This window comes from Eubalaena glacialis, chromosome 13 (genome assembly GCF_028564815.1).
Source record: "Eubalaena glacialis isolate mEubGla1 chromosome 13, mEubGla1.1.hap2.+ XY, whole genome shotgun sequence".
In the NCBI taxonomy this organism is placed as follows: domain Eukaryota; kingdom Metazoa; phylum Chordata; class Mammalia; order Artiodactyla; family Balaenidae; genus Eubalaena; species Eubalaena glacialis.
Window position 1 is genome coordinate 68597434 of NC_083728.1, and position 26761 is coordinate 68624194.

General features: G+C 46.1%; 1 protein-coding gene across 2 annotated transcripts in view; it reads left to right on the top strand.

The window, feature by feature from the left end:
* Window positions 1-26761, top strand: part of LOC133104311 (bMERB domain-containing protein 1) — a 165002-nt gene that overhangs the window by 103782 nt on the left and 34459 nt on the right. For both annotated transcript variants that reach the window (XM_061209974.1, XM_061209973.1), the window contains exon 5: window positions 1718-1841. In XM_061209974.1, coding sequence (XP_061065957.1) covers window positions 1718-1841 — 124 coding nt within the window. The remainder of the gene's footprint in view (window positions 1-1717; window positions 1842-26761) is intronic.

The window sequence follows — 26761 nt, forward strand, 5'->3', positions numbered from 1 at the left end:
TATTTACTTATTTATTTTTTTATTTATTTATGGCTGAGTTGGGTCTTTGTTGCTGTGCGCGGGCTTTCTCTAGTTGTGGCCAGCGGGGGCTACTCTTCGTTGCGGTGTGCGAGCTTCTAAATGTGGTGGCTTCTCTTGTTGCGGAGCACAGGCTCTAGGCGCGCGGGCTTCAGTAGTTGTGGTACGCGGGCTCAGTAGTTGTGGCTCTCGGGCTCCAGAGCGCAGGCTCAGTAGTTGTGGTGCACGGGCTTAGTTGCTCCTCAGCCTGTGAGATCTTCCCAGACCAGGGCTGGAACCCATGTCCCCTGCATTGGCAGGCTGATTCTTAACCATTGCACCACCAGGGATGCCCAATATATAACATCTAACTACTAACATCTTTGTGTATGTTTTTCCACTCTTTAAAAAAGTATAGATGTGTTTATATATAACATTATATATATAAAATTCATGTATAAAACCATATATATTACCCTATATATGCACACTACCTGTATAATGTATATAATCACATAAATTAACCATATGTGTGCACTGGAAGAATGTACACCAAGATGTTAGCGGCAATATATGAGGAACTATGTATATACATATATATGCATGCATACGTACTATTATGGATTGAGTGTTTATGTCCCCCACGAATTCATATGTTGGGGCCCTAATCCCCAGTGTGGCTGACTTGGAGATGGGAAAGTAACTGAGATTAAATGAGGTCATTAAAGGTGGGGCCCTGATCCCATAGGATTAATGTCCTTATAAGAAGGCACACCAGGGAGTTCTCTCTCTGCATGAACACAAAGAGTCCATGTGAGTACAGTGAGAAGGTGGCTGTCTACAAGCCATGAAGAGAGCTCTCACCAGAAGCTGACCCTGCCAGACCTTGATCTGGGACTTCCAGCCTCCAGAACTGGGAGAAAATAAATGTCTGTAGTTTAAGCTGTTCAGCTTCTGTTGTTTTGTTATGATAGCCCTAGTGAACTAACATACATGCATATATATTTATATATAGGCATATATATAGTGTCTTTCTATATATATGATTATATATATGGCTATATGTATGTGGTATATATATATGGTTATATATATAGTTTTTTAATATATGGTTTTACTTATATGGCAATATATATAACTCTAATTATAAATATAAGATCAGAAGAATGTCCATCAAAATGTGGAAAGTTGTTCCCTCTGGGCAGTGGGGTTATAGGTGACTTTTTGCTTTGTTCTCTTTTGCTTATCTGTATTATCTGAATTTTCTACAATAAACCCATATTATTTCATATTACTATTACATAGTATTCCTATAATTATTAATGGTATTGCTAAAATAATTATTATAAACATTTTTCTGCCTAAAGTTGGCGTCGGTCTTTTGCGACTGGGAGAGGGTGAAAAGGCCATGGTCAAAGGGACCAGAGGCTCAGAAGCCGGGACCAGGCAGGGCTGTCAAGGCCATATGTATAACCTTGAACAAGTTTTGGTGACCCCGCCTGAGCCTCCTCTTGCCTTGTAGCAGGGTTCCCATGGAAACGTGCTTTCCAGTTTCCAAAGGGCTGGCTCACACATACACACTTGCAGCACTGGCAGAGATCTGTGTGCCTTCTCGGGGTATGAAGGTTGCTGGGGCAAAGAGGAGGCTGTCCAGAGGGAATTCTTGAAAACCCATGCAGCCTTGGGGTCCTGATGCCTGCGTTTTGTGTCTCCTGCACAGATCAGCTGGACATCATCTCCATGGCAGAGACAACCATGAGGCCAGAGGAGATCGAGCTGGAGATGGTGAAAATCCAGCGTCTCCGGGAAGTCTTGGTCCGGCGGGAGTCCGAGCTCAGGTTTATGTGAGTGCCTGGGGGAGGTGGCGGAGAAAAGGAAGGGGTGGGGAAGGGGAAGACACCGGAGAACCTGACGTTTACTGTTTATTGCTGTGTGCCAGGCACCGGGATGAAGGTATTACATACATTCTCACAACCACCTAGAGACGTGGGTATCTATTCCTCTCTTTCTTAGTATATAACCATTAGTCAGTATATGGCCCTATACAAGATGATTAAATTAGTGCCTGGGTCTTGCTTTCCTGTTCTTTTTCTATTTTTATGCTTCCAATTTTTATTTTTTGTATTCTCAAAGAGCACAGAACTTATATTTTGTTCCAAAACTATAATTAAGCGTCTTACACATTGTTTCTAACATTAAAAACATATCACTAGTGTTTGCAATACACTCCCCGTGTTTTAAAAGGAAGGGAGACAGAGAATGTGAGTTCTTTAAAGTACTGAAGAGCTCCCTTCAGCCTGTGGGTGCTCAGAAGGGCCAAGATTGCTTTTGTGACTATGGCTGTCACTGCGCATTTACTGACCTTTGCATCGTGTGTGTGTGTGTGTGTGTGCATGTGTGTATGTACATATTATCCCCGCACCTGGCACACGCACAGCAAGTGCTCAGTGACAAGATTAGCTAACACGCAAGCTCTATCCCTGGGCCAGGCACTGCACTAAGCTCTTGACTTGTGACCTCACTAAATTTCCCCATGTTGCCCGTGAGTCCGACTGCTTAGAGACAAATGTCAACAGTAGACACTTGGATAAATCAAATTATCTAAAACATACAGAAGGATGTCAGTGCAGTCAGGACATATTTTGGGGGCTCAGTGACATACTCCAGGGGAGGGGCTGGCTTCTTGGCCCCCGGAAGTCTTGCTAGCAGCCTGCAGACAGAGGTGGATGATAATGAGGGCTCCCTCCAGGCCCCGCCTTTAGAGTATGTAGCCTTGCCTGGAGGTACACCACCTTGTCAATCTCAGAGATGCATGATGGACTCCAGGATGGCCAAGGTAGAGATCATGGCCCACTCAGACCTGGATAAACACCTCATCAGATGGTGATCTGCAGCCTCCCGGGCTAACAGGCTGTGTGTGGACCATTCTTGAATTCAGTTTCCTGGCTCTTTCTCAGAGCCAGGCCCTCACCTCCCTGTAGGGCTTATGGTGCAGGTGGGTCCTATTCTTGCCTCCCTTTTAGAGAAGAGGGAATTGGAGGTTAAGAAATTTACCCAAGGTTGCATTAGCTAATAAGTAGCCAAGGTAGGATGCAGCCTGACTCCAGAGTTTTTATTAAGTGAGTGAAGAAGTGAAGGAAGGATGGAAAGAGGGAGGGAGGGAAGGAATGAAGGAAGGAGGGAAGCTCGGAATATATCTGCCAAGATAATGCCTTAAAGAGTATAAGCTCCTGAGGGCAGGGATCCTATGTCTCATCGTCACTGTTGGATTTTCCCAGCATCTTGAACACTGCCCGGCACTTATTAGGCCAATTAGTATTTGTTGAATGTGCAAAAATTGTTCTTTCACACTCCATCCTGACCCCAATAGCTTCCCTTCACACACACACACACACACACACACACACACACACACGAGACCCGTTGGAATAGGGTAAGAGGGAAATAGAATTTCAGACTGTACTAAGCATTTACAGGCTCAGGTGGGGAAGCTCGGAGTGACGGGAATGTGACAGCCCTTGACTGAAATAGTCCCAATGACTGTAGCTGTAATAACCAGGGTGAGATTGGTTTTGTCACACCTGCTGGGAAGTAATCAAGTTAATACCCTCAGCTCCCGTGCAGACTGTATGAGTCAGATCATATTGCACGGCTGAGGGTGTCTTCTCACTTGACCGTCTCCTGCGATGTTGATTCTTTCGAGAATGGGTTTAAAGGCTGCTGTCCCAACACCCCCAACGTTCAGCACTATTCTTTCATGGGTTTCCGTTTTCTTGGCTCCTCTGTCTTGCCCTTTCCCCTGGGACTCACAGCTTCTGCTTGTCCTACCTTCCTCTCAGCGTGAACTCATGAGAGTGGGTTCAGGGTCATCCTGGCTCTCTTGCATACTTGTCTGTGACCTTGGGCACATGACAGGCTTCAAAAGAACTGCTGTTTACCACAGGCACTGTTATACTACACACGTGCTATGTGTGTTGTATGCATTTGCTCACTTATTTTAGCTTTTTGAATCCTCATAAGACCCCTGAGGGAGTGGTTCTATTCCTTCTATTTTATGGGTAAGGAAACTGAAGTTAGAGAGGTGAAATAACATTTTCAAGGTCAATAGCTAGTATGGGTGGAACTGGGACTTGAACCTGAGGTGTCTGTCTCAGAGGCAGAGTCTTGACCCCTAAGTTAGCCTGTTATTTATTCCCAGCAGAAGGATGCCTTTTCTCTTTGCCTTGCTCTTCTGGAATGCAAAGACAAACTCCCGGTTGGATGCCCACAATCCCACAATCCCACATTGGGTTTGGTCTTGTTCTGCGCCATCTTGAATTGAGTCGGGTGGAAACAGAAGTCATTCTGTTGAGTCGGGCTTTGGACTTTTTCATACCCTTTCTCTGGAGAGAAGTGATTTATTTGAAGCCTAAAATGATGAGCTCCAACTTAGTCAAGGTTTTCAAGTTTACCTGCTGGGAATTTGACGTAGTGCCTTATTCCTCTAAGGGTTCTCAGGGACCTCAAGAGTCAACATTTATAGAACCCTTAGCACAGATCTAGGCCTTGGCTAAGCCCTGTGCACACATTATCACGTAACCTACGAAAAATGCTTGCTAATGGAAAGATGAAGCAGGAGCGCCTCCAGCATACCTGCTCTCCCTCAGGCTCACGAGGTCAGGTTCAGAGAAGGGCTATGAGTGACCCCGGTGGGCATGTGTCTCCACCGCACACCCAATGCATCTGCTCTCAACGTCCTCCCTTCGCTTGTCCCCTGGTTTCCAAGTTGCTAACGGGTGTTTAGAGATCTCCCTCTTGAATCTGGCAGTTTTACGAGCTTCATTTGGATGAGTCAATCCAAATCCCTTAGCATCACGAAAACGCCGCTTTAATTGGCGGCAAATGTCCAGGAGGTAAAACTTGAAGCCTCCTTTGTTCCATCCTCGATCCTCCGTGCCACCCACCTCCCAGTCCCTCCTGCTGCTGCCCCATCTCCATGCCTCTCGCCATCCTGGCCTGCGGAGGCTGTCAACAACCTCAGACTCATTTTCTCACCCTTAATTCCAGCGCTGACTCACACCATTAGCTTTTCATAACTCCTCCTGCAGCTCCGCTGGCCTGCCTCAGCTCTTTCGCACCTTCTCTACAAGCCTGGTCCTGCTGTTTATCTGGGTTTCAGATAATTAAGCATCTTCGGAGGTGGGGGGCGGTTATCTTCATTTTACACCCGCTTGCAGGATTGTCATCAAGGGACAGTGGGCTCTGTCTGTCAGCTTGCTCTGGGCGGCGGCAGCTTCTAATTAATGAGTCAGAGCTGCAGCTGGCAGGGGAGATGGGCTTGTGAAGGACAGATTTCAGGAGCACAGTCCTTGAGTTCCAATATTTCCAGACTCTGGGCTTGGACCCAAGTAGCATCATTTTATTAAGAAGGACCAAGTGCGGTGAAGCGATCGCGCCTTAGAACCTGGCAGAGGTTCAGGGTGTGGTGGTAGAGAGTACATGACTTGTAAACTTTTCAAATACTTGCTATGCTGGGCAGTGTTCTAAGTGTTTTACATGCATTGATCATTTAATCCTTACTGCAACTAGACATACAACATCCTCCCTCCCCATTTTATAGATGAGGAAACTAATGCACAGAGAGGTCAAGTAACTTGCCCCGGGTTGCCCAGGGTCTGTGAAACAGCAGATGATGATATAACCCTGGCATTCTGGGTCCAGAGTCCATGATCTCAACCATGATGCTATAGGGTCTCTCAACTGGTTTTGAACCCCAGTTCTACTTCTTATCGACTCTGGGCCCTGGAGCAAATCTTTTGCCCTGTTGGGAATTCCCTGGTGGTCCAGTGGTTAGGACTCCGGGGTCTCACTGCCAAGGGCCCCAGTTCAATCCCTGGTCAGGGAACTAAAATTCCATAGGCTGTGCCGCGTGGCCAAAAAAAAAAGTTTCTTTAAGGGACTTCCCTGGTAGTCCAGTGGTTAAAATTCCGCGCTCCCAATGCAGGGGCCCTGGGCTCAATCTCTGGTCAGGGAACTAGATCCCACATGCTGCAACTGAGATCCAGTGCAGCCAAATAAATAAATAAATAAATAAATAAATATTTTTTAAAAAAGAAAATCTTTTGCCCTGTTCCACCCTCAGTTTTCTCCTCTTTACAATGGGACATTGATATTTCCCTGGCAGCGTTGTCGCAAGGGATGGAAAGAGAGGACACGTGAAAGTGGGTGGCTCTTCCTAGGTAATAAGCACATCAAAATTCCCTTCCCTCCTTTAACTGTTAATACCGTGCTTTGAGGGAGAAGAGAGGAACAGGGCTGCTTCGTTATCTCCAGAGAAGACCGAGAAAACACCCCTCTCCCCGGGAAGCTGGGGAGTGGCTCTCACCCATCAAGTCCAACCCTATTCTGGGGCCTTGACTTTATTATTGTTGTTGTTATTTAAAAAAAATTTTATACACCTGCATTCTTTATCCCTTTAATGAGCTGATAATTCTGAAGCCTGTTAGGAAAAGCTTCAAGCCAAGGGCGAAATGAAGCATGTGCATTTATGTAACTTGACACTTCTCAGCCACGTTTGGCGGTTTCGAGACACTTTGGTTGCACTCTGGGTTTTAAATACCATCTCCTAAGAACAGGTCAGCGTTGTCAGAGCCTCTGTACATATCAGGTGGGAAGAAATGTCTTTAATTGCAAAAGATCTAAAAAGCAATTTGTCTTGAACAAAATATACGAGAATTTGAGGAGTTGGGGAAGAAAGGGAGGAAGGAGACCTCGAGGGAAGAGGAAAGGGATGGGGAGGCTAGAGAGGATGGGGAATGTCACAGGTGAGACCTCTGAATGGAAGGACCCCCCTGAATTTCTAAGTGTTTGGGGAAATAGGGATGAGGTTGGGGATCTGGGCTGATCAGATGGAGAAAAAATATCCCCCAGTGGATGGGCTTCTGCTGTTCCAAGTTGCTTCTCGAAGTTAGAACAAGCTTCAGGAAAGGAATGTCTTCTCTCAGGGAGCTCTGGCTGTCTTACCATAAAGGATTTCATGCTCTTGGCCCTAAGGATCTCCTCTGGGCCCTGGTGAGCTGGGAAAGGGATCACTGTATTAGACTCTTATGATGGTTACTTTTATGTGTCAGCATGACTGAGCTATGGGGTGCGCAGGTATTTGTTTAAACATTATTTTGGGTGTGTCTGTGAGGGTGTTTCTGGAATAGATTAACATTTGAATCAGTAGACTGAATAAAGCAGATTGCCCTCCCCAGTGTGGGTGGACCTCATCCAATCTGTTGAAGACCTGAATAGAACAAAAAGGCTGAGTAAGAGGGAACTTTGCCTGGCTGACTGCATGAGCTGGGGCATTGATCTTTTCCTGCCTTTGGACTTGAACTGAAAAATCAACTCCTTTTGGGTCTTGGGCTTGCTAGCTTTTGGATTGGAACTTACACCATTGGTTCTCCTGGGTCTCCAGGTTGGAGACTATAGATCGTGGAACTTAGCCTCTATAATCCTGTGAATCCTTATAAGAAGTTTATATCTATCTATCTATCTATCTATCTACCTATCTATCTATCTATCTATCTATCTATCTGTCTATCTCTACATATCTATATATCTCTATCTAGCAGTTTCTCTCCTGGGTATACCCTAGAGCTGCTCTGTATAGTTGGGTATGCACTAGCCCCATGTGACTATTTCAATTCAAATTAATTAAAATTAAATAAAACCTAAAATGCAGTCCTTCAGTAGTCCTAGTCACATTTCAGGTGCTCCTTAGTCAATTATGGCTAATGGCTATCCCACTGGAAAGCATACATTTTTGTAGAACATTTCCATCATCACAGAAGAAACTCCCACACATGAATGTCAGGAGGCATATTCCAGAACATTCATATCAGTCTGTTCCCACCTCATCTCCCCCCTTTTCATCTTCATCCATTGTCCCCCTGCAGCCCCCACCCCTACTCTCCACGGGCCTCCTTTCAGTCCCTCCCCCTCCAAGGGGGACTTTTTGTCGGGGCTGTTCCCTCTGCCTGGATGCCCCCCTCCCGCCTCGTTAACTCTCCCCCTCCCCCCAGGGCTCAGATCCAGGGTCACTTCCGAGGGGAAGCCTTCCCAGCACTTCCCAGGCTGTGTCCCATCCTATCACCATAACCAAGATCCTTTGGGTCTTCTAAGGAGAAGCCTTTCCTCCATTTATAAATCTACGTTCATCAGTGTGAGTACGTGTTCCCCATCTCTCTTCTGCTCGACGCTGGCCCTGATGAGGACACAGCCTGAGCTGTTTTCACTCTCAGCAAGGTCGGCAGCACCCAACACGTGGCCAGTGTGAGTAGGCGCTCTGTGACTATTTACCTAATAAATGAGCAAGAGCTTGACTTCCCTTCTTTTTTTAGTGCCTGACTCATTTCAAGTGGGTCAGTCCATAGTATTCCTACAGAGCGGTTGTGTGACATAGCAGCTTGCAGTGTAGACACTTTACGAAGTGTATGAGTTTCCTGTGGCTGCTGTAACAAATTAGACAAAGTTGGTGACTTAACATACAGGGACTTCCCTGGTGGTCCAGCGGTTAGGACTCTGCACTTTCACAACCAAGGTCCCGGGTTCAATCCCTGGTCGGGGAATTAAAACCCTGCAAGCTGCATAGCATGGCCAACAAAAACCAAAAAAAACAAACAAAAAAACCCCACACACTTATTCTCTTGTCGTTCTGGAGACCAGAAGTCTGAAATGGGGTTCATTGGGCTGCCATCAAAGTGTCAGCAGGGCTAAACTCCTTCTGTAGGCTACAGGGGAGGATACTTTTCTGAGCCCTTTCCAGCTTCTAGAGCCTTGTTTCTCATGTTCCCTGCTGGCGGTCCCTTCCTCCATCTTCAAAGACCACAGAGTGGGATTGTCCAATCTCTGCTGGCATCAGCCCACCTGTATAACCCAAGATAATCTCCCCATCCCAAGAGCCTTACTTGAATCACACCTGCAAAATCCCATTTGCCATATAGGGTAACATATTCACAGGTTCCAGGGATTAGGATGGGGATATCTTGGAGGAACATTATTCAGCCAATCACGTTAACTGACTACGGCAATTCATTTAAGGGCTAAGTGCAGAGCTGGACTCCCAGGGTGGCAGTGACGGTGACAGGGATGGCCGTGGCAAGGCCGAGTGGAGGGGAAGGCAACATACACTATATGGAGAACCTGCATTGCTTCATCTGATGCTGAGTCTTCATCATTCTTTGAAATCTCCCAAGGAAAAAAAAGCATCTTATGAGACAGAGAGAGAGCATGCTCAGTAATGCATGCACAGTGGCCTGACAATTAAGGGTTTTCCCCTCTCTTTGCTTGTCTCTGGAAAACTGATGATTTGAGTGGCAGCTGGGGTTGAGAGGTGCTTGTCCGTATCACTTGATCTCAATTGAGGACTCAATTCTTTGCTCTGCACTTAGCCCAGAATCAGATAATGCTTGCCTGGGCCTCATTTCTTTTCAAATAAGAACCAGCCCTCTCTTGATATTTCAGGACAGGCTGCTCAAAGAGAAATGGGAGGGGGAAAAATACAAACAACTTAACAGATTTGCCTTCGTGTTTTGGGTCTACACAGCACAGCCACTCTTTAAGACAGTATCCAGATTTACATCTTTGACTTTGTTTAATTGGCTGCTAGTCATTGAGTGATCAGTTACACAGATCTTTGCTCCTGGAATTCTGGCCCACTCTTGGTCCTTTTGTCTTCTAAACTCCTCAGAGGTTTCAAATGAGATTAGGTCAATCCAAGACATTCCTGGTTTGGGTTCTGCCAAAGGAAGGGCAGCCTGTTTTTTTCATTACTAAATGTCCTGGTCTTTGACAGAGTTGCTTTCTGATAAAAAGAGAGGCCTATAACTTTCTCCAGATTATATTACACCTGCCTTTGAATTCTAGCTCTGCCATTTGTAGGCTGTGCAATCTCGAACAGATACCTTAACCTCTCTGAGCCTCAGCTGCCTCATCTGTCAAATGGGGATGCAGCCAATATCTCCTAGGGTGGTTTTGAGGAGTAAATGTTTATTAAGTGCCCCCCCCATAGTGCCTGCCACAATATAAGTGCTCATTAAATGTTACTTTCCTTTCCTTCAGGAAGAAATTGAATTTGGAAATTAACAGATGCTTGGTAAGAGCAGACATTGGGCCTATGTTCTTGGTTTTTAGTAGTAGGTTATTTATTTTGAAGAGGAGGTACAGGAGAAGGGAGGAGATTGGAGGGGCGAGTGAAAGTCTCTTCCATGACATGGAGGTACATACAGACAAGAGAGGGGGTGACTCGGGGGCACCTGAAATTTGTCTTGAAACATCTGAAGGACTGTCATGTGGAAGAAGGAGTTGGTTTCTTCTTTGTGGAACTAGAACCACAAATGCTGCAGTGAATCCAGTTACCATCCCAGCATGAAAGAGGCCTTTCCACATATTTGGAGCTCTAAAAGTTGGGACCTTGGGAGGTAATGAGTTTCCATACCTGGGGATATCCAAGCATTTATTTATTTCTTCCTTCATTCAACAAGCACATGCAATAAGGAATACAGATGAGGACTTGCCCTAATGGAGTCCAGGGGAGGAGACAAAATCTGGATGTCTCCAGAGTGAGAGATGGAAGCTTCAGATGGGCGGTGGGGTAGGGTAGCAGGTGCTGAGGTGCTATGTATGGTCAATTCTCAGTGTTGTCATTATTACTAATTTATCTAATGACTCTCGAGCACATACGTGTGCCAGGCACAATGCTAGACTTTTTATGTGGATCACCTGGTTTCATCTTCACAGCAACCGGATGAGGCAGCTTTTACTAATACGAGCCACATTTTACATACGAGGAGATTGAGTTTTGCAGAAGAGGCTTGCCCAAGATCACCCAGCTAAGATTGAGCAGGGCTGGGATTCTAGCTCCACAGCCTGACCCCAGAGCCCCGCTCTGCTGTGTTCACGCGGTGCCAGTGGTTGCCTCCCAGCCCACTGCCCCTCCTTAGAGAACCAGCCCCACATGGGGGGGTTCCCGGCCTCTCCCTGTCCCCCTCCTCCAAGCCAGAGCTCACTGGTCCACATTGGCTTAGCTTGGGCCAATCAGAGTCTCTCTCCTGGGATACAGAGAGACTGGGCCAGTTAGGTGATGGGAGATTTGCAAACCAATGACTGTGGGTGAGCAGAGAAAGCCATACTTCGGTGGGAGGGACAGCACAACTGCCTTAAGAGCAGCAAACAAGGGAGACTGGGGCCCCCAAAAGCAGAAAATGAACTTGGCCATGACATTCCCATTCCAGTCCTCAAGCTGCCCCACTGAACTGGGACCGTAGTAAGATGCCACATCTTCTTATACCCTGGGTGTCTACTCTCCAGACCCCTGGAGAAATACCTCCCACCCACGTTGCCACAGCCTGGAGAAAACCAAAATCCATGGCGATGGTGTCTGTGAATATCCAGCGGGTTCCTCTCTGCCCCTAGGCTTGGTTTCCTGGGTCCTGGACCCCCATCTGTGTGGATATGAAACTCAGATGCTTCACCACTTTCCATAACAACAAAACAAAACAAAGCCCTATGCTACTCCCATTGGAGGAGTTGTAGAACTAAGGATCGCGAAAGGGGTTGCACTGAGCTCTTCACAGCAAACAATTAAAAAATCCACATTTGACATTCCTGGCTAGTAAGGTCCTTTTCACCACCCTGTGCCAGGCAGTTCTTTTTCTTGGCCCAATCTCACCACCCTCCTTGTTCTTCTCCTTTGTCTCAGCTCCCTCCATTCCAAGTAAGACAAATTCCTCTCCCTGTCCTTGAAGAGCTGTTTCACCTTCTTCCAAGAAGCCATGGCACCAAAAGATGCTTGGGTTCATGGGAACACTACCCCAGGTGTTTGTCAAGCTATGATTCCCAGCAAAATCTCCTCCCCAAGAGGAACTTGGGTACCAGCTATTAAGGTATTAACATTTCCCCAATTTCTTACACCTTTACTAACCTATCTTTATTTCTATTCTTTCTAGTCTGTGCTGGAATGTTCTATTGAAAACTTAGCTACGCTGAGAACTCTACTTCCCAGAATCCCTTTCCCTACATTGCTCCAAGTAAAAGGTGGGAGATTCTGGGAGGCAGAAGGGAAGCAGCAGTGTTGACTCTTTAAGGGCCACCATGGTTAGACCATGGAGGTAGCCAGGTACAGAAGTTCCAGCTCATCCTCACTCTCTGCTTCGGTCCATCTTGTCTTCCTGACCAACGGTGGCCCCGTATCTTCTAGACACTGGGCAGACAAGGCAACAGCCTGGCAAGGACCCGTCCACTTGGCCCCCCTGCCACCCCACCTTGCCAGCTACACGTGCCTGACTTCTCAGATGGGCTGGCTGGTGTCTCCTTTGGCCCTCACCTCCCCTTCCTTGACCTCCACCTCCACAGCTCCTCCCACGATTGTGACAGGTCTAATTCCTATAATGCATCCCTTGCCCCGTAACTCACGCTGGTTCGGCTTCCCTTATTGAGCCCTGATACACATCAAGATACACATCAAAATACGCATCAAGAGCCTTTACAGAAGCCGCCAGTGGCTGGAGCCAGGGAAACTTGTCCATCTTGCCCTTGGCTGGCAATTTCCCCCAGATCACTGGTTCAACCTTGACTCACCCAGAGTCAAGGAATCACAATGGAAATCACCTGGAGAGCTTTAGAGAAAATGCTGCTGCCCGGGTCTCACTATCAGATTCTGACTTAATTGGTCCAGGGTGTGGCCTGGCCATTGGAGAGTTTTAAAAGCAGTTTGGGTGATTCTCCCCTGACCTCCCACTGCACAGATGTCCCCTCACCTCTTTCCTGGGTGAAATAGAAGAACCCGGGTGTCTGTCAGCTGCTTGAAGATGACTCACCTTGCTTTCTTTCCACAATTTTTACTTGACGAAAATGGGCCTCAGACAGAAGGTATAACATCCTACCTTAGCCCGACTCCTTGGCATGGCAATAGGTCTCTCTCCAGGAGCTTAGATCGTGATAGGAATCCGAATGAAGTGTATGTTTGTGGTCTCCCGTGGAGCACGAGAATCTCTGTGTCATCTGTTGTCCTCCTCATCACATCCGTAGTCGAAATTCATTGATTAAGGCTTTAATTGGAAGCGGTGCTGTGTTTATCAAGAAATCTACATTTCTAAGCTTTCTAAAAGCTCCTAATCAGAAGCTGAATTTATATCACTCAGCAATGCTCGCTTTCAATTCATTCCATTGCCCACCTGTTTTTGACCCCTAAAAACCAACACGTGGTCTCTTTTTAAATTTTTATTTAAAAAAAATTTTTATTGACGTATAGTTAATTTACAATATTGTGTTAGCCTTTTTTTTGGCCGAACCCCGCAGCTTGCGGAATCTTAGTTCCTCGACCAGGGATTGAACCTGCATTGGGAGCGTGGAGTCTTAACCACTGGACCGCCAGGGAAGTCCCTAATTTTTATTTTTTAAAGAAATCAAACAAGCAAACCGAGAGTTGGAAGATGTGGAATTTCTGAGTTTCTTCACTGAACGGCAGAGGGATTTGGGGATTAGAGGACAGTAATGGTTTAAGTGGATTCTAGAACCGGACGGTGCAGAAATTCACTCCTCGCTCTACCACCAAGTAACTGTAAGAACCGTAACCCTCAGGTCCTTTTTCTGTAAACCTGGTGCAATAACAGTTCACGCTTCATAGAATTGGACTGAGGAGTAAATGAAATAATGCGTGAAAAGCGCTTACTATAGAGCCCCGTCCCTTGTAAGTACCTCTTGTAGCTATGTCTTTCTGCAGCCTACGAAAGGAGCTAGAGTTTGAAACAAGACAGAATTTATCCAGATATCAAGTGAGATGTACATTTCGCTTTGAAAGCAACACTTTAGAAAATGCCTGAATAAACTGACATTTTGGCTCAACATAAGCTATACCAGATCATGGCACGGGAACTCTGCACCGTCCTTCCGCCTTGAAGATGGTGATTATCTGCTTCTGTTCCACTGTCTCCAGGTGCTAACACTGCCCCTTAGGCCAACCATAACTGGCCTTGGGCTGTTCTGGAGGAAAACTCCATCTGCTGCTAGAACAATTTAGAGTAGGTCTGCACTGCACTCTGGTGATTAAATCCAGGGACCCTTGCTCAGGGCTTCATTAACTGCTTGGAGGAGTCAGCCCTCGGGCCATCTGTTGTCTGCCTTCCTCTGTTATCTTGAGAAACATCCTCTGCTTGCTCCCCTGACAAAGTTAACCTGAGCCAGGGCGTGGTCGAGGGATCAGCATTGTGGCAGAAAGAGCACTGGATTTGGAGATGGGACCTGGGTTGAGATTTTGGCTGTGTGACATTGTGAGATTCATTTGGTCCAGTTTTTCCTGAAGTAGGGTACACGCTGGAATGATTTTAGGTAGTATTTGGGAAAGCATTAATTAAGAATTTATTTTCGGGAACTCTCTGGCGGTACAGTGGTTAGGGCTCTGCGCTTTCACTGCGCAGCGCACGGATTCAATCCCTGGTTGGGGAACTGAGATCCCACAAGCCACAAGCTGTGGCCAAAAAAAAAAAAATTTTTTTTTTCATGTCTTTTAAGGGAAAATATTGGTTTTTCCATTTATGGTTCTGTAAAAAGTTTTATATTCAAGTTTTTTTAATTTTTAAAATTAAAGTCAGTGTAAGCGGTCAAGTATAAAGGAAACTATTGAATAAATAATAGTGGAGAAGACCAGAGACCTGGCAGACATTGCCATGGTGATATGCAAATGACCGATGTTTAGGAAACAGTGACTTAGCCATTGTCTAGCCTTCTTTCTCCAAAGGGACATATGAATGTCACCTCTGGTGGGTGGTGGGAGGTATAGTCAGCACAGGTAATGATTAAGGTCAAGGGCTTGCTTACCAGCTATGTGATCTTGGGCAAATCACTAAACTTCTCTGTAACTCTTTTGTGTGATGTTTTCTGACACCACCATCCAATGACAAAACTAAACAATTAATAATGAGTTTGATGTCCTATATTCAAGAGAAAACAATCCATGAGTTGGGAAAGTACAGAGCCTCACAAGCAGAGAAGCACTCTTCCCGATGGATTTGGGGCAAGAGCATTACAGAGCATTAGAAGAGGCATAAGTGGCTAGAAGGTCAGGATTTCCTTATAAGGCTGGCAGGTCTATTTTCTTTCTTTTTCTTTTTTCTTTTTTTTTTGGCCACGCGGATTGTGGGATCTTAGTTTCCCGACCAGAGATCGAACCTGTGCCCCCTGCACTGCGCAGAGTCTTAACCACTGGACCGCCAGGGAAGTCCCCAGCAGGTCCTATTTTCTAAGGTAAGGTGAGCTCGCTAAAGCTGAGTTGGAGGATGTGATTGGTGTGTGTTAGGTTTCCTTGACAGTGGGTTCCCATAAATGCAGACTGACTTTTGTCAGTGTAGATGTGTGACGTGGGCCTGGCCACTGGGCCGGCCTCCGTTTTGTGGGTCCTGATATAGTGAAACCGTGCACCTCAGATTGGAACTTGAACCCAACCAAAGCCCTGACTGGGACTTGAACCCACGCAGCTGGGACTCAAACCCGGCCAAAACCCACAGTCTTCCAACTGAGATCACACACCTGGTTTCAGGACTTAATGAAGCTCAGATTCTTGAGGTCTCATCACAGAAAGAATTCAGTGAGAGACAAAGTGAGAGGTAAGAAGTGGATTTATTTAGAGAGAAGCACACTCCACAGACAGAGCGTGGGCCGTCTCAGGAGGTGAGAAAGGGACCAGGGTCTGGGGTTGTCAGTTTTTATAGGGGTGGGTAATTTCATAGACTAATGAGTGGGAGGAGTATTCCAGCTATTTCAGGAAGGGGCAGCACATTCCAGGAATTGGGCCACCACCCACTTTTTGATCTTATGGTTGGCCTTGGAACTGTCATGGTGCCTGTGGGTGTGTCATTTAGCTTGCTGATGTGTTACAGTGAGCCTATACTGAGGCTCCAGGTCTAGTGGAAGTTGACTTGTCCGCCATCTTGGACCCATTTTGTTCCAATCAGTTTATGTCATGTCTTTGGGCTATGTCATTCTTTCAAAGGTTGTGCCCTGCCCCCTTCCCTCCTGTTTCAATAGGAATTAACTTTATCACCCTTTCTGACACCAAATATGTGTCAGTTTTACACATCGATTTTCTGATTCTCCAACACCAACTGGATATCCAATAATCCAATTCAGTGCTGACCTGGAATTGAGATCTGATCCCACTAGTTAAAGGGCTCCATCCCAGAGGGCTGCCCTGCTTCAGATGCCGGTCTCAGTCCCAGGCCACCCACACTTCGGCCCTTACAACTACAAATTTGGGGGTTCCTGTGACCTCCCCCCGCCACACACACACACGCAAGGTTCAGTAGTTTGCTAGAATGATTCACAGAACTCAGGAAAGCATTTTACTTCCGTTTACAGGTTCATTATAAAGGCTACAATTCTGGAAGAGCCAAGTGGAGGAGGTGCATTTGGGCAAGGTGTGGGGGAGGGGTGTGTGTGTGTGCAGAGCTTCCCTCCCCTTTCAGCGCACAGCATCTTCCCAGCACATCACTGTGCCCCCTAACCCAGAAACCCCCCAAATCTCACTGTTCAAAATTTTTATTTATGGCTGTGCGAGGGCTTTCTCTAGTTGCGGCAAGTGGGGGCCACTCTTCATCGCGGTGCGCGGGCCTCTCACTATCACGGCCTCTCTTGTTTCGGAGCACAGGCTCCAGACGCGCAGGCTCAGTAATTGTGGCTCACGGGCCTAGTTGCTCCGCGGCATGTGGGATCCTCCCAGACCAGGGCTCGAACCCGTGTCCCCTGCATTGGCAGGCAGATTCTCAACCACTGCGCCACCAGGGAAGCCCTGTTCAAGAGTTTTTATAACTCAGTCTCCATCCCATCTCTTTGGGGCTGGAAGTGCCCGCCTTTTTTAATCACGTGTTTGGTCTCTTTGGTGTTACCTGAAAAACTGAGTTTGCCTCTTGGTGGGTGTCGAGCCAAAAGACACAACCAAGCCAAAGATGGGGAGAAGGAAGGATTTATTACTACTTGTAAGGAGAGCACTTGGGATCTTTCCCAAAGCAGTGCCTCCCCAACAGCAAAATCGGACAAGTTTTAAGCTAAGGGTACATGCATATTCATGAAGGGGCTTGGGCGGGGACAGAGTCCAAGCTTCAGTTGATTGAGGTCATGAGGGTCAGAAAAGGTCACCATCATCATCCCTCAGGTTCCAGCTGATCTGGTGGTTGAGCGCTTCAGGCTAATCTTTACCACTGAAACAACTGGGAGGCTTTACAACTGATACAGTATCTTTGCTATTGTTACTTCTCTTGCCTGATAACAGTCCTTTGCTTCTGCATTCTTTTGTTCCCTTAAGATCATTAATTACTGAGACCTGTTCAAGGACAAGCACTGTGGCCAGGCTTAGATCACAAAATGGCTTCGGCCCAAAATGGCTTCTCTTCTGTCAAGACAGCCGTGGTGCCTGGTTCCCCTTCTCCAGGATGCCTCCTACCCTGTCTGCTTACATGGTGACTGGCCCCCACCTGAAGCTATCTGGGGGTCCCATCTAAATCACACTGATGTAAACTCAGGTGTTTGTGCCAGAGCAGATTGTTATGAATAACAAAAGTTACACTTATCACTCAGGAAATTCCAAGGGTTTTAGGAGTTCTGTGCCAGGAAGCAGGGACAAAGACCAAAGAGATATTTTTTATTATACCACACTTGTTTTCCTCAGAATTAATTACCTCCTAGGGATTCTTTGGTAAAAAGTAGATGAGATAAGCCATATAAATAACTTACCACAGTAATTATTCAATGAATGTTAGCCATGATGCCACTGCTACATGGGAAATTGCTAGATATGAAGTAGTGGGGAAAAAATGTCAGCTGAATGTGTTCCTAAGAAGCCATGAGAGTCTTTTATTATGCTTTTTAAATAAAAATTAACTAAAAATTAGAAGTAAGGGAAGCGGGTGGGGCAAGCATGTCCTTTCCATGTCATACTGGGGCATTGTTTAATGACCTGCCCAAGTATTATTTAATCATGTGGGAGGGTGTCCACGTATTTGACCGGGTTATTTACTATTTGATTAGACCACTGACACTATGAAATTACATGTTGACATGTAGATTTTGTCCACTCAAAAAGCTAACCCTAAAGGTTATGGTTTTATTGCCCTAGAGGCTGTTAACCATCTCTCTGTCTAACCTAGCAATCTTATTCTAAGATTCTTATTAAAGAGTACCCATGAATCTGAAACCGCACAACCCAGATTGGGACTTGAACCCACTGCCTTTTTTTTAAAATTAATTTATTAATTAATTTTTATTTTTGGCTGTGTTGGGTCTTCGTTTCTGTGCGAGGGCTTTCTCTAGTTGTGGCAAGCGGGGGCCACTCTTCGTCGCGGTGCGCGGGCCTCTCACTATCGCGGCCTCTCTTGTTGCGGAGCACAGGCTCCAGACGCGCAGGCTCAGTAGTTGTGGCTCACGGGTCTAGTTGTTCCGCGGCATGTGGGATCTTCCCAGACCAGGGCTCAAACCCGTGTCCCCTGCATTGGCAGGCAGATTCTCAACCACTGCGCCACCAGGGAAGCCCCCCACTGCCTTTTAATTGAGATCACACACCTGGTCTCAGGACTTTAATGAAGCTCAGGTTCTTGATGTCTCGTTGTAGAAAGAATTCAATGAGAGACAAAGTAATAGGTAAGAAGTGGATTTATTTAGAGAGATACACATTCCATAGACAGAATGTGGTGTGTCTCAAAAAGCAAGAGCAGCCCCGGGGCATGGGGTCATCTCAGAAAGTAAGAGCGGCCAAGGGAGAAACACGCTGCACAGGCAGAGTGTGGGCCATCTCAGAAGGCGAGAGGCCCCAAAATATGGGGTGGTTAGTTTTTTTGTTTTTTGTTTTTTTACAGATATAACTTTTCCTTTATTGCACATTAAGCTGTACAAGAGTCACAAAAGAGAGGTACTTCAATCACACTTCCAGCATTGGCTAAGGTTCTCCCAGCTGAATTGGTACAAAAAAAGGAGACATCAGAAAAGAAAGGGGTACAAAACACCTGAACAGCAATCCTATACTGTGACATGGATGCCCCAGGCCACAGAACTGTCCTTAGCATGCTGCTTGAGGGCACAGGAGAGTCAGGGTGTGCTGTCTGCTTGTGTTTGGCACTGGGAGGGAGCCCCAGTCCCTTTCTCCCTCACCTGACAGACCGTGGCTGACACCACCCGGGAGCCTGACTGAATTCAAATGGCAACTTCATATTTGTGGCTCACAAATGTCCCATGAAAAGCACCTGAACGTTCACACTGATCACATGCAAAGAAGCAACACCACCATTAGCTCACCGCTTGGACAAAAATAAATTAAAAAAATAAATGTATTCCTCCATTCTGGGAAATGTTTCTTTATTCCTTTCTATCATTTCATCAGATTGGGAGGTATTTAAGGACCTGATTCTTATGCAACCCACCTGGAAGTGCTTAACTGCATCTATATGTATATATTTACAATAGATCGACTGCCATCGGCATCTACATCGTCTAAGGGAGGAATCGCGGACAAGAACATTCATACTCAGTGCATTTCCCTGTAGCTCAGAATTTGCCAGCAACCAAGAGAGAAACCAGGGTACGTGCCCCTTGACACAGAAATCATGTTACACACCACCAACACCAGTTATTCCTCAAACCTGGCAATCCAGAAAGGTGACATGTCAGTACAGAAGTGAGAGGGAATGTTAAAAGTAGAGCTAGAAGCACTTCTTCTAAAAGGCAAACTGCTGGTGTGAACTCCCATGGCCCACGGTGCTAGAGGAGGCCACTTGGTGCCCGATCCTGGCCTGGCCAGGACATGGCAAGATGAGGCACTGACCCAAGGCCTGGTCTAGTAACTGCCTCATCCCTGCCCAGGAGCTGCATGTCAGAGGAAAGAGGACAAATGGGTGAGGGCTCTTTAAGAACCATCGCTGTAGAGCCACAGCCCCAAACACACAAGCTAAAATCTGAGACAGTCCTTCTCAGGAAAGATAAAGCTCTTCATTCTCTGGACTCTGGAGGGCTCTTGGGACAGCTGACAACTAAAGCAGGCGCCCACCTCAGAGTTCTGGAGGCAGTGTATGGGGTGGTTAGTTTTTATGGGCTGGGTAATTTCAGAGGCTAATGAGTGGGAGGATTATTCCAACTATTTCAGGGAAGGGGCAGAAATTTCAAGGAACTGGGCCACTGCCCACTTTTTGACCTTTTTTATATTCGGCCTCAGAACTGCCATGGCGCCCGTGGGTGTGTCGTTTAGCTAATGTATTACAATGAGCATATAATGAGGCTCAGGGTCCACTGGAAGGTGAATCTTCCACCATCTTGGACCTAGTTGGTTCTAACCAGTTTATGTCGTATCCTCAAGGGCTATGTCATTCTTTTAGAGGTTGTGTCCTGCCCCCTTCCCTCCTGTTTCAAATTCAGTTCCTTAAATGCTCTGGGAATGAGCTTTACCATCTTATTGGTTCCCTCTTTAATGGGTTAAATACATTTTTGACAAGTGTTCATTCTCTAGGTGTATGAGTCACGTGTTTAAATTTTGAAACTACGCTTCAGCATGGTCCTCATAGAGCCAGGTCCCAAGTTCCCTGGGCCCATAATTGAGTTCAGCCAGCACTCACAGAGAACATTCTGCATGCCAGGCACCGTGCAGAGCAGAGCACTGCGGGGAAGATGAAAGTGGGTGGGACTGGTCCCTAGAGTCAAGGATTTCCTACTTTTATAATAAGTATATAAGTTAGCTCTTCTCTAGGCCAAGGTGTTCTGTTGAACATAAACAATTTTTCAGATTGCCAGTATCAGATGAGGCCATTCTAAGACCGAGATAGATCAAGACCAAGACAAGACAACTTCACAAGTATGTCTGAAAGTGAATAAGTTGTGAACATTGTCCAAACCGTAAATATGACCAAACATCTCCATATCCTGGTTCATCTGAGCGACTGCAGCTGCTTCTTTACCAATCGCAGCTTTAGCCTCACTCTGTTCTCATTTTATGGCTAAGAATTAAGATGCCCTATCAGAGAATTCCCCCCACTTCCTGATGACATCCAATCCAGAGTAAATGCCCACTTCCTTTAAACCATCCCCCAAAGCACCTAACACAAGCCCAAGTCTTATCCTAAGCCCTTCGTAATACCCTCTTACTGATATCTTTCTGTCCAGAATTGAATTAAGGGGCAAGCTAGCCAGGTGTCCAGGTATCTGCAGACTCACTAAAGTGACATAAGATGGAGAAAGTTGTCCCCATCAGCACTTCCCTCAGAGGCAGGAGCTGCTTGGGAGAGAAGCTTGTTTCAGTTAGGGTACTTGGCTGCAAAAAACAGAAATCAACGCTGCCTGACTCAAGCAAAGAAAAAGATTTACGGGAAGGCTAGGGGTGGGGTTGGGTGGGAGGGGGGCTCATAGAACCAAAGGTAGTCTTAAGGACCAGGCTTGGTAAATGGGTAGGAATCCAGAGAGCTCCAGAGGCTAGCCACAGGACCAGTCTGGCCAGGATGCCACCACCATTGTTGCTGGACATCACAGATCCAGCCTCACCATCCTTTCATCTCTGTGTCATTTGCTCAGTGGTCTTGGGCAGGATCTTCTGGTTAGGTGAGTGTGAGGAAGAGAGAGTGCTCCCTTTTTTAACTTTTCTAATGAGGACTGACACAATGAAGGGTTCCCCCAAAACTAGAGTTTGGGTGTTAAGCAACCAAAAATTCCAACTTTTGTCCATTATAAGAGCGAGACTTCCTCTGTTACCAAACCCAACTTGGGTCTGCTCGCTTGCATGCAGTGAAGCCAATCTACTGACACCAGGTCACGGTGAAGGAAAGTGGAGCATTTATTGCAAATGCCAAGCAAGGAGTCCAGGCCAGCTAGTACTTAAAAGACCCGAACTCCCTGATGGCTTTCAGGGAAAGGTTTTTAAAGACAGGGTGAGGGACGGCGGTTGTGGGGTACATACATGATCAGCTCGTGGACATTCTTCTGATTGGTTGGTGGTGAGGTAATCGGGAGTCAACATCATCAACCTTCTTGTTCCCACAGATCTGGGGTATACAGGCTTGTGGGCATCATACAGTTAACTTCCTCCACCTGGTGGGGGTTCCAGTATCTGCAAAACAGCTCAAGGACATGGCTCAGGATATTATCTAGAGCCCTTGAGAAGGAACTAAAGGTTCTTGACTTTGTTTCGTGGCTAAACTATGATTATTTTGTCTTGACTTGTTTTCCTTTGTTTCTGCATTTTCTCACTTCTCTAAGTTTATTCTTTGGAACTTGGGGAAGGCCTAGGAGGCTAAAGTTTTACTACAAACAAGAAGCAGGTGGAGGTCATGGGGTGGGGGAGGGGTCCTGTCCTGGGAAGGCCCCATAGGGTCCTGCTCTGTGGCACTCCAAAGGGTCATTTGTCAGTATGTAACAGGAGATGGTCTGTAAACAGCCTTCTAAATAGAGTGAGTCGTGCTATCTACAGGATTTTTGTATTTTTGAAGAGGGTTATGCTGAATTGGTGTCAGAGCTGAATTTCTTTGAACAGTAAAGGAGAGACTTCTCACTACTTTAACCTGGGCACTCTGGTGGCACTACTTAGATTAGCATCCTGGCGCCACCAATTAACTGGCTGTGTGATTCTGGTTGAGCCACTTAAACTCTAGAAGCTTCAGGATCTTCATCTATAAAAGAGAGATGATCACATAGTATCCACCTTGAAGGGTTATTATAACCCATGTAGGAATTAACTGAGATAATCTGTATAAAGCACTTAATGCCTATCACACAGTAAATTCTAAATAAACAGTAGCTAAAATCATCATTATCATCATATCATCATCATCATCACCATCATCGCCACCGATAATCTTTACCCCACACAGCACTCAGCTTCTCTTTTAAATAAATGTTGAATTAATATTTAAAGAATGTTAAGGACTTCCCTGGTGGCGCAGGGGACCAGGGTTTGATCCCTGGTCAGGGAACTAGATCCCACACGCATGCCACAACTAAGGAGCCTGTGTGCCGCAACTAAGGAGCCTGTGTGCCGCAACTAAGGAGCCAGTGCAACCAAATAAAAATAAAAAAATAAATAAATAAAAACTAAAAAATCGACAAAGTAGTTTTAAAAAAAAATTTAAAAAATAATGTTAAAGAGGCATTCTCCAGTTTGCCTACCTGTCGGGTCTAGCCAGTGATATTCAGGAATCTTGCCAAACCTGCCGTGGTGGGACTATTTACACCATGGATATTGGCAAATGACACAACCCAAGGCTTCTCCCTCCCTCCCCAACTCCCGGCCAGTCGTTAAATATTTGCCAGAAGCACCACTGTTTACACCCCTGCCCTGTCCTGGCTTTGGAGGATCCAGCAGAGGAAACTTGCTGTTTCTTTGTGGTTTGCCAAGCCCTGGGATCCTGCTTCCATACAAAGAAGGCCACTAATCACTGGTGCTGAATAAACATGAGGGTGATTTAAATGTCAATGTGCTTATCATCAAAAGCAGATCTGCTTTTGATGGTGCAGTGAGCCTAAGGGAAATTGTGGGTGGTGATTGTAGATAATCCAGGGCTTACAGAGGGGTGCGGTGTTTTCATAGGAGGAGCAGGGCTAAGCTAAGAGTATGGACAGTGCGGCCAAATCCACAGGCTACCTTTTGGGCGGGGAGCCTTTCCTGGGGCTTGGGGTTTGCAGATTGTGTTTCTAAGATTTTTTCCTTCTCTCGTTAGATGCTCAGATGCAAGGAATGACAACTTTAGAATTCCTATATAGGAGGCGCTTCCAGCCAGCAGTCTGATCACAAGGCGGCATCAGGGGATTTATCTGAAGGCTGCATTTCCAATAGCAGGCCCACAGTTTTTTATTGATTGTGTGGTAGAGATCAATAAAAATCACCTGATTTTCTCCCAAGAGTTTTTTTTTACTTGAACTTTACACAAAACTGGGGAAAATGTCTATTGCCCATCTCAAAAACATTTTGATGTTTATTCATTTTGGTTTATTTTTTCAAAAACACTTTAAAATATTGAGGTAGATTTGACGGCTAATGGAAATTACGGGATGGGGCTAAACCCATCACCCAAGAAAGCTCACCTTTTGGAATGGCCAGTGGTTGAAAGTATTTTAAAAGGCTCCTGACAGCAAGGACGGGGCAAAGGATGGGGGTACTAGGGTAGAAGGGGACAACCTGGTACATCTGGGTGACATTTCTAGGCAGTTTGTCGTAGTGGTGATTGTCAGGGCTCTGGAGTCAAACTGTCTTCTTTCAAATCTTGCCTTCATCCCTTGCCAGCTGTGTGATCTTGGGTGATGTACTTAACCTCTCTGAGCCTTCTGTAAAGTTGAGAATGATAATACCTGTCCTATAGATAGTGAGGATTTAAAGAGATGGAGCTGGACCCCGTTCCTGACCCCTGGGAACTGCTCAAATGCATGTTAGCTTTTGTTAGTGTCAGCAGGAAAGAAAGATGAACTTGGGAGTGGGAGGGAAGGTTTGGGGGAGAAGACTTGGTCGCTCTGGCAGGAACTCAGCAGGGATCAGACAATGGAAGGCACAAGAGGCCCAAATGCTGAGAGAGCTCAGAATAGAAACGGTATTGATAGCAGAATGCAGAGCAGGATCACTTGAAATACGGATGTTTAATTGGATTTCTCTGGGGATGACTCACCGCCTTTGATAGATGCTATTACCCTGGTGGGGTCTCTATCATGGGGTTTGAGAATTTTCCATCTGCACTTGCAGTCTTGAGGCCTTGTTTCAATAAATGTCCAGGACAATGTGTCCTCCTCCGTGCCCGCCCGCCAGCGTGCCTTCCTCTCTTCATCACGTATTTAATGCGATGTGTCAGGCATGTGTGACGTGTTAGAATCACAGAGCGAAGAGGCAAAGCCCCTTAAAGGGTGCAGTCTATTTAGGGATAAACACAAGTGCCCAGATGATTATCAGGGGGGTGAGGGGCTGTGCAGCTGAAGGAAGAGGACGTGATGCAGCCTGGGAGCATCAGGAAGACTCTGGAAGGAGATGCTGGGGCCGTCCCGAAGGCTGCGTAGGAATTAGACTGAAACAAAAGTGTTCCACGTGAGGGATGCGTTGAAGGGAGCAAAGGCTTGAAGGGTGCATGTCGGGATCACACAGGCATGCAGGCGGGCTGCTAGCCCGAAATGCAGGCTCTATGGCTAGAAATGAGGCTCGAGAGACAAGGGCACAGAGGGCCTTCTGCTGCAGCTATAGTGACCGGCCATGGAGTGGCCCATGGTAATTTAAAACAAAAAACAAAAAACTTTAAAAATCATCCAGATAATACATGCATGTTGAAAAAAACAAACAAAAATTTAAAATACAGAGAAGCCGATGAAGGAAATAAAAATTCCTTCAAGAGAATTCCCTGGCGGTCCAGTGGTTAGGACTCTGCACTTTTACTGTCGAGGGCATGTGTTCAATCCCTGGTCAGGGAACTAAGATCCCACAAGCTGCGTGGCACAGTCAAAAAAAAAAAAAAAAAATCCCTCAAAATAATCAAATGTAACATTTTGAATGAAGTCTTCCTGTCTTTTTTCTAAGCATCTGTATTTTGCAAAATTGGATCCTAACATTTCTTAACCACTTTTTGATATGGTTTATTCTCTTGTATCAATAACATCTCTTTTGAGCATCATTTTTAATACCTGGGTAGAATTTCGTTATGCACACATCCCATCCTTTATTTAAGCGGCCCTCTGTTATTGTTGACAATTATGTTGCTTCCAGTGTTTTGCTATTGCAAACAAGGCTGTGTTGCACATAATCATAGCTAAATCTTTATGGTGCCCTTAATTATCTCCCTAGGATGAAATCCCAGAAATGGAATCACTAGACTAGAGTTTAAATGTTTTCAAGGCCCCTGACATACGTTTCCACATTGTCCCCAGTTTTCTACTCTCATCAGTCCACTGGCCGTATTTGCTATTTCTCCTGTGTCTTCTCAAATTCCCACATAACTTCGAAGTTGTCAACGGAGGACTGTCCAGGGGGAACGGAGAGGGATCAGGCTGGGAGATGAGGCCACTATTCTAACCTTGTGGCTGAAGGAGATCTCCCTCCTGCCCTGCACAGAGCAGGCCCCATGGGCTAACGATGGTTTAGGTGATAAGGCTGAAATCCAGAGTCTGGCCTCCCTCTTCTTGTAGGATTGCAGAGAAAACGCAGGACACCCGGTTAGATCTGAATTTCAGATCAATAACAGATTGTTTTTTAGGATAGGCATGTTCCAAAGATCACACGTGGCATTCTTATGCTAAAAATGATTCCATATTTATCTGAAATCCGACTATAACTGGGCATCCTCTGTTTTTGCTTGTTGACTCTGGGAACCCTTCGTGTCTTACCACATCCATTCTGTGTTGGTTGTATTTTCTCCGGGGGTCCTCTTGAGAAAACACTGCAGCCTGGCCAGCAATAACTTTTATTTATTTATTTATTTGGTTGCACCAGGTCTTAGTTGCGGCAGGCAGGCTTCTTAGTTGTGGCAGGTGGGCTCCTTAGTTGTGGCATGCATGTGGGATCTAGTTCCTTGATCAGGGATTGAACCCGGGCCCCTGCATTGGAAGTGCAGAGTCTTAACCCCTGCACCACCAGGGAAGTCCCTGTCCAGCAATAACTTTTAAACGGTTGCAGAGTTCTTCCTTGTATCGTTGGAAAGTAATGTACATAACTGATGCCCTATTGTTGGACATTCATGGTGTTTCCTTTTCTCTTCTCTCTTCTCCTCTCTTTTCTCTTTCCTCCCCCTCCTCTCCTCCCCTCCTCCTACCCCTC